Here is a 13,108-nt window from a genome sequence, read left to right as displayed (position 1 = left end):
TGGGGTAAGAGCTGCATGTTGCTGCTTGGGCGACACAGATACACCATAGCTTTGGGGGCGTGTCATAACTGACAAACCCCTAATGAAGCTCTTTTTTCACATCTTGCACATCCAGGCGGTGATCCAGTGAGATGTTGAAGTAAATAAAATGTAAGAGCTTTGTTGCTATTAAATTGTAAATTAGAAAATGACGCTGTTCGAAAAACCAAGAAAATGTCTTACAAATGAAATACAAGGTTTATATTTTCTTATACTTCATTAAAAATATAAAGCAAGCAATAGCGAGATGGTAAGCAATACCACTAAACTGCAAATTTCAGCCCAACACAGGCACAGCGCTGCCTACTCAGCATTCGACCCTGAAGGCAACGTTCAGCTAACGCTGCAGGGCTTCTTCAGGAGTTTGTATGGGTCCTATTGTTAACACGTTTACACTAGGAGGTCAAATGTTAGTAAAATATTTATTTTTGTGCAGATGTGTGTGGCGACGAAGAAGCAAAAGGGTCTACTGTGGACTTTACAGCCCTCACGTTCACTATATTGCCTACCGAGTAGTAGACAGAGGGGCAGGTTTCCGTTCTAAAGAGGTTTGCAAGGACGCACTTAATCCTACAGATGCGAATTTCCTCACTTTATGAGCTAATTTAGTGCGTACAAGTGGTGGAGAGTGACGGATTAGGAACAGTGCTCGCCGGCTCAATAATTGCAACCCCCCAATAATTCCGGGTGTCACTAACCCCCCAATAACAATAACAAAAATGATAAGGATAATTTCAGGCTCATTGCAAGTACAAAAAGATGAATAGTTTTGAACGCAAGATGGCTAACGTCGCGGGAAGCTGGGACTCTTGCGAACGGTTCTCAGACTTCTTCGACTAGTTATTCCACCTATTTATATTGAATTGCCTGTTAAAAGACAATACCACAACTTCAATCGAGCGATTTAGACCAATAGGGTAAGTGGGTCTCCATGCACATTCGTGGGGCGCAGTTTAACAAATCACGGGCGTTGTTATCCTTACAACTAGGCTGCTACCTCCGTACAAGTAGGATGTTGTTTTCGTGCAAGGAGGATGCTATCTCCGTACAAGGAGGATGTTGTCTCCATACGAGTAGGATGCTATCTTCTCATAAGTAGGATGTTATCTCCTTCCGCATGGACCTTCATTATCAAACAGTAGTCCCCAGCGAGGAGTTCAATGATGCACGATACAGGTGCACAATCTGTACTGCCATGCTCGCGCAAACCTATGTTCTTCCCCCCCTTTTGTTCTTTTCTCTAGTTGGGCTTGTTTCTGTTTAAAGGAACGCTTCAGACTTACAGTTGCGCCTGGGTTTCTTGATATTCACTGCAGCACTTAGACTTGTGCTTGGCTTTTTTTAATGTATTGCTGCGCTGTACGCTTGTACGCTTGTAGTGGGTTTCTTTCTATCTATTGGAGCACTCACACCTTTGGAAATTAGGGGCATATCTCTCTATTGCTTTAGGCCAGCAATGTGACGGTTGTTCCCCTCCAACTCGGCGGTGGGTGGTGGCGATTCTGTTGCCTGTTTCAGCAACAACGGTTTGCGGCAGCCGCACGTCCCGAGTAGTTAATTCAAACTTTTAAATGCTGATTTTCTTCACTCTCTACAAATGCATTTCTAGTTTGTTTACTTCCTCGCCGCCACTGTCTTTCGTTCTAGCTACACCCTTCCACTGCTCCGCGCGCCGATTGAGCGGGCGTGCCGGGAAGGGTGGAAGGCGCTGCGTTTCTATACTCTCTGATCTCTCTTATTCGCTGTAAATATGCACTGTCTGTATAGCATTATAATGGGCATATTGAAGATAGCCTGAAATAACGGAAATAATAAGCAAGGAGGCGGATTGGGGTGTGCACAGGGCAACAGCAGCAACGCTGGTAGCACGGCTGTGATGGCTGCAACGGCTCGCCCGGGCAGCCGTTGTTGTTGATGCATTTTTACACTTGATACATTCTTTCTTCAGAAAACCCAAATCAGTTTGCTTAGTCTTTGCCCTACTTTGTAGGGGAAGTATTTTTCAGCTTCCATCTTCGTGAGTTTTACCGATTGCCATTGCAGACCGCCGCTCAACTCCAAGTGAGTCCGCCACACAGCATCAAAAAAGGGAATCATTTGCACTTCAGTGTTTATATTCGTTTGTGGTTTACGTAAAAGTTTCCTGTGAAGATCTAGAATGTTGTTTCAACCTTCAACATGCAACTTGCTGCGGCTGTTGCGCCGCATCGTCGATGCCGTGCCGCGGCAGCCACCGCCGACGCTGTTTGGCGGCGGTTGAGACTATCATCATGTGTTTTACTCCCTCTAAACACAGCACTCCTCTGCAAATCTATATGAAAGATTATAGCTCCAAATAGCGGCATATGAAATGCAAGAGGAGCCGCAGCCTCTTGACTGTTGTCCTAGGCAGACCATCTTCCTCAAAACGTTGAAATTGCTGTTGTTGAGCGCAAAGGCGCTGCCTCGTCTGCTCTTTTTGTTCACATGAGTGAATCATTCGCGCTGCTTTGTGTGTGTGTGCGTGTATGGTTGTCGTTCTGTCTGTAGTAAGCCTGCCTTTGGTTCCTGGGTTTATTAGACTGAATGCAGCTCTGTGGGGTGTCTACGGTTTCGGCGGCATTGTGTGTTGCGTTCTGCAGAAATCCTACGAACTACCTGCCAGCATCTTCCTTGAACTTAACGGCCCACAGAGAGCAACGCTAAACGCAGCAGCGCTGCAGTGCCAGTTTTGCACGGCATCGACTTTGGCTCGAACCACTTTATTTCCGAAATTCGCTTCACATTTGGAACTTCTGAATCACTGAAGAGGGTTTTATTTCAGACCTTGTCTTAAGAAGATGGCGGACAGAGAACCCGTCGTGGCTGGACTGCCGAGTGAACGCCTCTCCCAGTTGGCGTCGCCTCAGCTGGCGCAGAGGAATCGACGTGAAAACGCCTTGGGGGCGGAACATTCAGCTTTCAAAGACGAAATGAGCTACATATTGCGCCCCTTTAATCCTTCCGGCACCACCACTACCAGCAGTAGGAAGAACACAGCACGAGACATGATAACCCCCCAAGGGTACGCGGGCAAGTCGACAGCGCAGCTCAACAACTCCCGCTTCAACCACGGCTGCAAAAAGCAGTCCTCTGCTGCAAACAAATCAGACCAAATGACTCTTCTCTTCTCCTGTTCAAAGAACTCTCCCCAACTGCCCTACAGAGGAAGCACACGACCGCTGAGGCAGTATATAGCCACCGATCAGCTTCCACAAGCTTTCTGCACCAAGTTCCAAGTCACAGACCCTTTAACCGGGCGCACTGAAATCATGACGGCACGAAGACCCGGAAAAGCAGCGGCAGAAACCAACCTCTCCAATTTCGACTCCAACATGCTTCCCAGAGAAAGAACCTTCTCCTTGATGAAGGCTAAGGACAACATAGATCACGACATACTCGTGAGCTACCATTTGACTGAAACGGTATTGCATGATGTGCAATACCGTTTCAGTCAAAAACGTAATGAATGCTTGTATTGCATATCGTTGATTTCATTATAAGAATAAGCACAAGATTGTGGAGATACGTATTTCCACCATGCTGAGCAAATACAGGAATAAATACAAAGCAGGCGATCTGTGACCGTACTCCGTTCCTGCTGATCCCTAAAAGTGCCTACAGCATCCTACATGTTTCGCTTAAAATGGCCAACCAATTATGAACATCTTCGTATTCGGTGCTTGCTGTGTATTAGGCCTCTGTGATGCTACTTCCGTGTGTTTCATCTTCTTCATAGGTCTAGCAGGTACAGAAGGTTGAGCAGACTGAGGTTAGCTGTGTATGAAAACAAAACACGTTGTTTGCTGTTGTATCTGGCAGGGTCTAATGCCCAAGACGAATGCGGAACTGAAGTTTACTGCGTGCACCATTCCAAGGCAGCACAAGCTGCCTACGCTCGAGTGCAAAGACGTACGTGTGCTACCACAGGCGAAACGTAATTCATAAGAAACCCAGTTAGCCAGCTTGTCTGTGGAGACTTTTTTTTGCATAGCCTTTGTTTATGCGTTTTACTTTGAATGCAGAACTGGATGACTCCTACAGCCTCCGCGAAAGTATGCAAACCTCTGGGCCTCTCGAAGCGCCACACCGCCCTCCCGTGGACGCCTTCCGACACCGACAACATTGCCCACATATATGGGGGGCAGAAAGTAGCTTCTCCCCGCACGACAAGAGCCTGCATCAGGCCTGCTTTCATCTCCTCGTGATATATGGGACTTAGTCGAGGGAAGATTTAGTTTAGCATAAGAGGTAGTTGGGGCAGGCGAAGGAGGTGCATCTCTACTTGCGTGCAGATACACCACTGTATGGTGGATCACTCCAAGCAGAGAAACTTTTAGAATTCTGCTTTAGCAGGTCCTGTAGCTGCTATTACACTCTTAGCAATAGAGCACACAGTGTTAAGGAAGAATTCTTGCTCCAGGAAAGCAAAGTACGCGCCTACAAGCAAACAACGAACGCGCCGCTGGATAGGGTGCGTCGATGGGTGGTGCCCATCGTTTTTGTGTCGGAGATTCCAGAGGTCACATAGTATTGCCCTCTAGAGTAAGGGTAGCAGAGGTTTCATTTTTTCGCTCTTTTTAAAAATTTTCAGAGGTTCAGGCTTCGCATTGTACCGTATATGTTTTTTGCTAGAGAGTGTAGAGTTTCACAGCACGGAGCAGCCGGGGCCCAGGCTCTTGAGCTGGCATTAAGATTGGTTATTCTGCAAATGAGTGTTTAATTCTACAGAGAAGGGGAGTTTGCTGGATAGGCCAAGGCACACCCACCCAGGCACTGCAGTTGTAAGCGAGGTAGCAGCCTCTCGGGAAGCCAGTTTGCAATAGAAAAGGTAGAAAGGCTTCAGAATAAAACTGTTGGCTGTTTTTATTTGAACGTATTCAATTAAATACACCTGATAAAATGTATGTAACTGCGTTTCGCGGTGTGTGAACTGGCGCAGGCCACCCAGGCACAGTTTGGGACAAACCTTTGTACAAACATTTGAAGAAAGAGTTTTATTGTATTAAGCACGGAAGTGACGCACATACTGTATTAATAAACAAAGCCTTTGAACGCTTCCTGCCCAGGTCGCAGTAAGTGTTTTCTGTAGCCGTCGATCACCGGAAGGTCAATGCGTCTGGACAGGGAGGGCTCCCACCTCCAGAGGACGAACGGCCCCGAATACGTTTCATTTCAAGAGAAAAAATAAACCAAGCAGCCAATTAATTACTTAATGCATAATACCACCTGATTTCAGTGCTGCGAACCCCGCATCCCCCCCGGTATTGCCCGGTGGGCTGACCACCCGACCAGGTACGGTTCCGGAAGATGCGATTTCAGCCCTGTGTTCCCGCATAGTGGCAACGTGTTACTTTAGGCTTATTTATTTGTTTTGACTGTTGTATTTTGAGAAAAATAAGGAAGCAAGCTTGGCACAACACGCTATTTCCGTTGGGTCCAGAGGCCGTGACAGGTGTCGCACCGTCGTTGATCTGGGGGTCACTTGGCCCATTTCGGGGAAAATCTCTCCACAGGCTTCAAATCGATACAGTCGTGTAGACACTTTCTTGTTTAAGTGGATTGAATTTCTTCTTTCGGTGCCCTTGAGTACGATGGACACTGGGCAAAAGAATGACTGCCAACGAGCCGCCGCCTCTCGTCGCCATCCAAACGCGTGCAGCAAACCAAATCCACCAGAGCACAGCTCTCTGACTCCCCAGTGCTCGTGTCAAACCCAAGGGGGCTGTGCAGGGGGAGGGGGCTTGGGCCACCGGCGTTGGGGGACTGTGCCACTGCTCGCAGCTACCCTACTCTTTACCCAGTGGGCGTTCTCTTGGCAGGTGGCAGCAGGACAGCCGATGGAGTCTGATTATAACAGCCAACAATCTTCAGAGGTCCCTATGGTCTTTGAGGAAGAGGTGCAGGTGTCGCCGGAACGTCCACAGGAACCGTCTGCTTTCGACGATTCCACCGGCGGCTCCGAACCCTCGCTCGCTTCGAATAGCGGTGTGTTGCCAGAGACGCACAAACAAAGCAGCGGGGGGTTCACTGAAACCTCAGCTTCTCTGGTCGAGACTGCAAGTCAACAAAGTATCCCTGAAGGAGCAGATGCAAACTTAGTTCAGGGAGATGGCCGAGGACTGGATGCGATCGTTCCCTTCCTGTTGCCATTGCGGCCTTACGCGCCCGTTTTCTCCAACCCAGATGGGTCTATAGGCATTCCCTCTTATATGGAAGATCATAATGGGTTTTCCATTCCTGGTGACACCGCGGAGGCTGCTTCACCGCCTCGTTTTGCTTTTTACGGACCACAGAGCGAAGACCTGCGGATAGATGACTGTCAGCATTTCGACGCTTTCCTCGTCTCTCCTCTGCCTTCTTCTGTCGCTTCCAGGTTCAGCAACTTCGTACAAAAAGAAGCAGCACAGGCGGACGGCATGCCCTACTTGCACCACATCCATGGCCGCCCCGCAGAAGACCCCGCAGACGGCGAAGAGAATCCACGTCTCGTCGTTGAGGGAGGCAAAGTGACTCCTCTTTGGTCTGAGTATACAGAAGGTCAGACATCTGTGCACATCCCCTTTCCAGCCGCCTAGAACTTGTGGACACCTGGGGCCCACAGAAAATCCACCCCGTGCTGCCTTTCTAGCTGAGGGAAGCGCCAGTGTGTTGTCAAAGAGGCCCCATTGTTCTGCGCAGATAATCCCATCTTCCGCATGGATGAGGGAACAGTAACTTTGATTCGTCTTGTGGCCCCCGTCAAGACTGCTTACGATGCCATGGCGTCCATGATGCTGATGCCGATAATCGACGTGAATCTTGCCTATGGAGACGGTGGGCTGCGGCAGTATGTACAGCTGAGCGGCCGTGTGGTCTTTGGTTGCGTGTCCTCGAGCAGTGGCTGAGGCTGTTGAGGTGTATAGGGTTTTGAACTTTTAGGGCTTCGACTGTAGGGTCGAAGCTTATCGGGCATGATGATGTGCCACGCAGGGCTCCTCCTTTCCTACAAAGTCAGCGGCGAGGAGGGGAGGCAGGCGGACCACCAACACCAGGACGAGACCCACCGGCCTGTAGCTGAGTTGCATGTTGTCTACAAGAGCTGTTTTGCAGTTGAGGGCAACAGCAGCGACCCCATATCTGTAAGGGCTGAACTTCGCTTCAGCGGATGTGAACCCGTCGTCCTCATGTGGAAGGTCATTTGCTCCCCCGGGGCGCTCCTGCAAGGCAAGTTGCCGTTGCACGTTTAACCGTGCACGTTCCTGCAACCAACCCGCTGTGCTCCTCTTGGGTTTTCTATGGTTCGTAGAAAACTGCTCACGCCTCAGCTATATAAATGTATATATTTGTCTATTTGTTTATTCATTTATTTCTTTCTACACATATATATATATATATATGGTGTGTGTGGGGTGCCATACATTCATGCATGCATTATACGTATGCATAGATGGGATGCCTTAGCGGCAGTTTGCGTTTACATGTGTCCAGAGGCGCCAGCTGGGTTCAACATTGCCATAGGCCCCTTGACGCCTTCCCCCAGTAAAGGAAGCGCATCTTCCTTGACGCGCAGCGCTGCCGACTTTCCGTGGGATCCTAGTCTCGCTCCTTCTCCGACTGTCTCAGACTTGAGGGCTGTGACAGCGAAGGAAGGCGATCTGGTGGCCAATGGACTGGCTGCTGATCGAGTCGCCTCTGTACAGCCCGACACTTTGGTGTTTGATTCTTCGGTAGGGCGGGCAAACTGCCTTACAAAAAGCTGCTGCTAACGGTAGTTGAGGGTTCATTGCTTCCCTCGCGCTCAGCCCCGTTTTCAGGGATTCGGGGATTCTGCTGCAATCTAAAAGCGCGACAGAATCACAGCTGTGCGCAAACCAACAGTGCTGCTTCTTTCAAGGCACTTCTGCGAGGCGTTTTCTCGTTTGTCTGCAGCAAGACTTCGTCGAATTGTATGCGTGGTGTCGAGGGTGTAAGGACGGCAAAATAGATATGCAAATTCCAACGGCAGGCAAGTGCAGCTCACAATTTTTTCAAAACCAGCGGTGCAAGTGAATTCTAACAATAATAGTAGTACTATTATTACAAGTACAACACTGCCCTCGCTAAGAAGGGGCTTTCATTCATTTCATTCATACGATTCGCAAGTGGGTAGGTCCATTCTTTAGAGACGCAAATGCAAGTGTAGCGCAGAGTGTATAAAAAATACATCACTATGTCGGGTACGATATAATGATATATTTTTAATGGCGAAAGATGATGAACCGTATGTGAGTATTGTGGAGTCAGGCGAAAGCCTAATGGAAGCTCGTGTATATACTAACGTTCAAATCGTTCCCCTAGCTTGACTATGACAAAGAACAGAAAAGCTCGATTGCCAGAGATGAAATGCACAGCTAGTGTTAAAATGTGTTTCCATCAAGTGCATGTACCACCAAACCCATACTGCATGCTGGAATGCATGCTGGGATTGCATGTTGTGCTTGTTTGTCAGCCGCCGACTTGCAAGTGATGTATCCTCTGTTGTACAACTACATCGGGAGCAGCAGAAGAGAAGAAACAGAGACGGAGCAGTCCGCTAGTCTCGTTGCCTCCAAGCCGTCTTCTCACGTGGTCCTTAGGGAGGTGCTTCCTGGCTTAGAGGAAAACGTGCGCAGGTTCATTCTGCAGTTTCAGTGCAAGTCAGAGGGTACGCCTCATTAAGAAAAGACGTGCTTAGATAATGGAGAAGTTAATCTCTCTTCTGTTTCGAAGCAATTTAATCCCAGTTGCAACAGAAAACCCGTCTTAGTCAGTATAGCCACACTAGAACATGGGTTTCCACCCTCGCTCCTCCCATCTGTGCCCTCTCGCCTTGTTACTGCTTGTATCTCTCTTTGCCTTGGCCCCTGTCGCTGTCTCTGTGGCAGTCTCTGCCTTCTTCACTGTATCTGTCTCTGGCAGCTGAAATTCCACCAGTATCGCTAGTTTTAATCTTCCTCTTTATTTGCTGCTGGCCTGCCTCAGGGGAGTCGATTGTGGGGATTGATTTCTCTTTCCATGGCTACAAAGTGAGCTGGCGCTCTGACAGCAACCAAATCCTTATACGCTAAAACCGTAAACCGTTAAACTTTAACAAATAAACGAGGAAAATCACAAGCATACCCACCATCTTACGTTGTATAGCCAGTTTGAGTCACTAACAGATTCTGAAGTCTCCCTGCGAGCCTAGTGACTCAGAGCTGCTTGGAAGATTACAAGAAGTATTCATAGAACGAAGGCTTCAACTCGGCTGCTTTTGCAGTGTCACCGATGGATGTGTTTATTCCTCGCTGTCCCACAATGAACTGCAGCTGATTATTGCTTTGTCCATTTCCTGAGAGGATTTAAACCCTACTAAATCCCTAAACCCATAATATCAACCCTATGAGTCTTTCACGCGTTGCATAGCGGCAAGTGCAAACCGGTGAAGACTTCTGTTTGTGTTCCCTTTCCGCAGGACGTCCATATATTTTTAAAGAAAAAATGCGTTGCCCCCGGTAAGGCAGCAGTAATCAGCAATAACAGCAAATGGTATCAGCGCCAATTATTCAATAAACAGGTGGTACTGGATGCGGTGCAGTCATTTACCGCCACAGATACTACAGCAGAAACTGTAGCTTTACACCCCTTGCCTTGCACGTCTGCTTGTTCTTTACACGAGCGTTGTGCTTTCCACATGGCTTGCCACTCCTGAGGTCAAACACGAAACTGAATCTGCATGCGGATTCTAGACCGCAAGCCCTAAACCCTTTGCTGTAGAGCGTACGTCTCGTTGTAATTTGCTGTTGGGCTTAGTTTTAGTGTTTAGGGTCTAGGATTCAAACACAAAAGTGAGTCCGCGTGCGCTGTGCATGATGCTTCTTCCTCCAATCACAAAGTTGAGAGTACACTTCAGGTCATGAGATGCGCGCACAAGCTGTGTGCTGTGCTGGATGTTTGCAGCCTCAGCCAGCCTTCGGGATCCCTCTTGCAGCTCTGGGGTTCTCAGCGAAGACGGGTCAGCTTGTTGTCTCGCGTCCTGTGGCACGTGTGGTGGCGATGGATGTGAAGAGCGAGAAGGTGAGGTCTCCTGTGCTGTATCTGCAGCTGTGTCTACAGCTATATCTGCAGCTGTATCTGCAGCTCTTCTCTATATACCTAGAGGGCAGAATAGATGGCTTGGCCGCCTGCATCACAAGAGTAACACCTAGAGCGTCAGTCGAGCGAACCGTGCTAGCTGCAGTAGGCAAATGTTTGCTTCTCTGCTGCTGTGTAATTGCGGTTTGGCAACAGGAGGCCTTGCTGGCTGCTGCACTAAACACATCCTCTCCTCAGCGCTTCCGTGCGCTGTCACTACAGCCCCTTGCGTCCTAGGTAGTGAGAACTGACACGAGCAAAGAGGGAAAACCAACAAAGTTGAATTTAAAGCTGTATATCAAACAAAACTGTTTGGCTGGAAACTGGGGGGACCAAACCATTATGAACTATGGTGCAGCACACTGGCAGGCAGTGAGGAGTGATCGGGATGGAGTTCCAACTGTTTGTTTTGTGTGTTGTAAAAGTAATACCTAAATCATACATAATACACCTCATACAGCATGCATGTATACTTGCTCACTGCCGTTGCATACTGAATTTGCGCCGATGTTGCTTGTACAGGTCAACAGAGCAGAGCTACTAAGGAGCTTCGAATGGCTTTGGCGTTACCTGAGGAACCTCCTTCTTCTGCCCAGCGCTTTAGTTTGTTGCTGGCTCCCCTCTGGTTGATCTGCTTTTGTCTATCTTTACTGAAGCTTTTGTTGTGGTGGTCAGTATCGCAGTGCTGCAGCAGCAGGTGTTTCCTCCGCCCCACTTCCCCGCAGCTTGTCAACCGTACAGGGCCATCAAAGTTGGCAGTAAGGGGTTTAAGAGGCTTGTCTGGGTGTAGGCTTGCTTTCGTTCGTCTTTGCCTATTGTTTCTGCCACAGCATAGCCACTGGGGCCCTTCTGGTCTACGTGTTTACTGTCTGCTACGGAGTTCACGTCCTAAAGGAACCCTTCCCTTTGGCGGCAGCGCCTTCTGCCTCTCAGCTGCTCAACACCATCTTGTTGATTGTACGCTTGTTGCGCAACGCAGTGCGCTATATATATATATATATATATATATATATATGTATTTATATTTATATTATATGCCAGTGTTACAGTGTCTGCATCAACGAAGCGTGTAGCTTTCCTAGCCCTGTTGCTCAGGCCACATGAAGCGGTTATCTCTGCTAGACTGAGTAGATGCAGCGGGCAATACGACAAAAACAGAAAATACGACATGTTTGCAATTGTTTTAGTCTTTTGCATGCTTTTGGCAGGTCGGCCATCTGCGACATCTGTACAAGACGCACGGCGGTTCTCTTTTTGCGGGGGAAGGGTTTCACTCGTACACCCCGTTTGACGATGGGAAGGGGAAGGCGGCTGGGCGTCACTTGAGCAGCAAAGAAAATCCTTTCTGCCCTCCTGTGCGGTGGCGTGCTAGCGAGGAGCGCAGCTCCTGCATTCGCCTGACTTCCTTGAAGGCAAGACAAGCAAGAGAAACCAACGCAAACCTCCAGCCCGAAGAGCCCATCCGCCCTCTGGAGTTCTGCGATATTGAGGCAGACGCTTCAAACCTCCGCGATAGAAGCGGCTCTATAGAAGAAGACAGCCTCTGGGAGGGGCCCCAAAGCGACTTTCAAGCAGACACTTGGGCAGATGACACCACGACGATTCTTACCTCCCAACAAGAAGCCTATTCAAACCCACAAAGCAATCATCACTACACACAGTTTTCTGGAAGCTCCTACGAGCCCTTCTGAGACGTCAGTTTACATGTGTATAGTTGCGGGGCTCAGAGGCAGCTGCGCATACACCCCAACAACAAATGAGAAAGAGTTTGGTACAACAGCCAAGTGTCTATAAGCCGCCAAAAAAGTTCATACATCAGCCGGTCGCACACTACCTTCTTTTTAGCCAATGTCAGTTCTCTTTAGAGAGCATATTTGCCTTTCTTTGTCTTAGTAGTGTCATAGACACGAATTTCAACAGATGCCTTGCATTTGTTTCATCTGCTGTTGGATGCCACTTCTACTTGACTGTCCACTGTCCCGTTTGCCTATAAGGTTCTGTCCTGTTCCCGGGGCTTGTCATTATTTGGAGTGTGGGGCCCGCCTTCCACTTTTTTTTGTCATCCTTGCAAACTACTATTGGCCCTTGCCATCGCCTGCAACTCAATTTAGGTGTATTTTCAACAATATTATGCCGTTTTTCTTTTTTGTATGTTATGCCATTTTGTCTTGTGTATACTGTTGGTAAAAGACTAGTGCAATCTTTGAAACGCATTCGGTCAGAACCCGGCAATCCTTTGGTCTGTTATATCACACTTCCGAATTGGAGAACAGGGGCGAGCAGCAACAGCAGCACCAGGCCGAAGCAGCAGCAGAAGCAGCGGCAGAAGCAGCGGCAGCAGACGCAGAAGGCGCAGCACCAACAGTAGTAGCTCCCCTTCACTTCCGACAGCCAAGCCTTCACAGTCGAAGCAAAGTCTCAGTTGCAGGCAAACCGTGCGCAGCAGATAAAATAGCGGTGAGGTGGGAACTTCCTGAAATTGTTATCACCAATAGTTATAGTCTTTTATTTGATTCTGTAGCTCCTAAATATTATTCTGGTTTTCCTCCCGAGAAGCAAGCGTTTTACCTGCCAAGGAACAACGCGTGACGAAAGAGTGTTGCTGCAACAGCAGCTGCAGCGTAAGAGCAAGTGCCACGTGCAGCTTTCGCGCAGACCGCTGCACTGCGTAAACAGCTAAACTTGGAAAAGCACCTAGATGATTCGAAATGGAAATAGATAGTAAAAGTGCCGCACGAGAAATATCGTCTTTTTGAACCCTGTGGAGCACAACCTTTGGCGATAGTGATCAGAAGCCACCTTGCTAATGCGGCGCTCCCGAGTCTGTCTTTTCTTCTCTTCCCAGTTTACTCATCCCACTGCTTTCTTTAGTTTTTTTTGCGATTCTAGACGCGGACGACAAACAGCGCCGCGACTAAGAGTGCGCCCTTAGAGCCTG

The 13,108-nt window shown here is 48.6% G+C and overlaps 1 protein-coding gene across 1 annotated transcript; it reads left to right on the top strand.

The window, feature by feature from the left end:
- Window positions 1-2,858: 2,858 nt before the first annotated feature.
- On the top strand, window positions 2,859-11,861 carry EAH_00003250 (hypothetical protein, conserved; the record flags this gene model as incomplete). The annotated part of the gene is made up of 14 exons (XM_013397674.1): window positions 2,859-3,458; window positions 3,880-3,969; window positions 4,652-4,756; window positions 5,880-6,597; window positions 6,739-6,908; window positions 6,993-7,200; window positions 7,528-7,766; window positions 7,969-8,044; window positions 8,528-8,722; window positions 9,040-9,083; window positions 9,997-10,113; window positions 10,846-10,928; window positions 11,001-11,127; window positions 11,379-11,861. The coding sequence occupies 14 exons, from the start codon at window positions 2,859-2,861 to the stop codon at window positions 11,859-11,861; spliced, it is 3,255 nt and encodes a 1,084-aa protein (XP_013253128.1).
- Window positions 11,862-13,108: the final 1,247 nt, after the last annotated feature.

The sequence above is a fragment of the Eimeria acervulina genome, genomic scaffold (genome assembly GCF_000499425.1).
Source record: "Eimeria acervulina Houghton genomic scaffold, Eah_scaff11, whole genome shotgun sequence".
Taxonomy (NCBI): Eukaryota; Apicomplexa; class Conoidasida; order Eucoccidiorida; family Eimeriidae; genus Eimeria; species Eimeria acervulina.
Note: the sequence above shows the minus strand (reverse complement) of the source record. Positions and strands in the feature narration are given on the sequence as shown.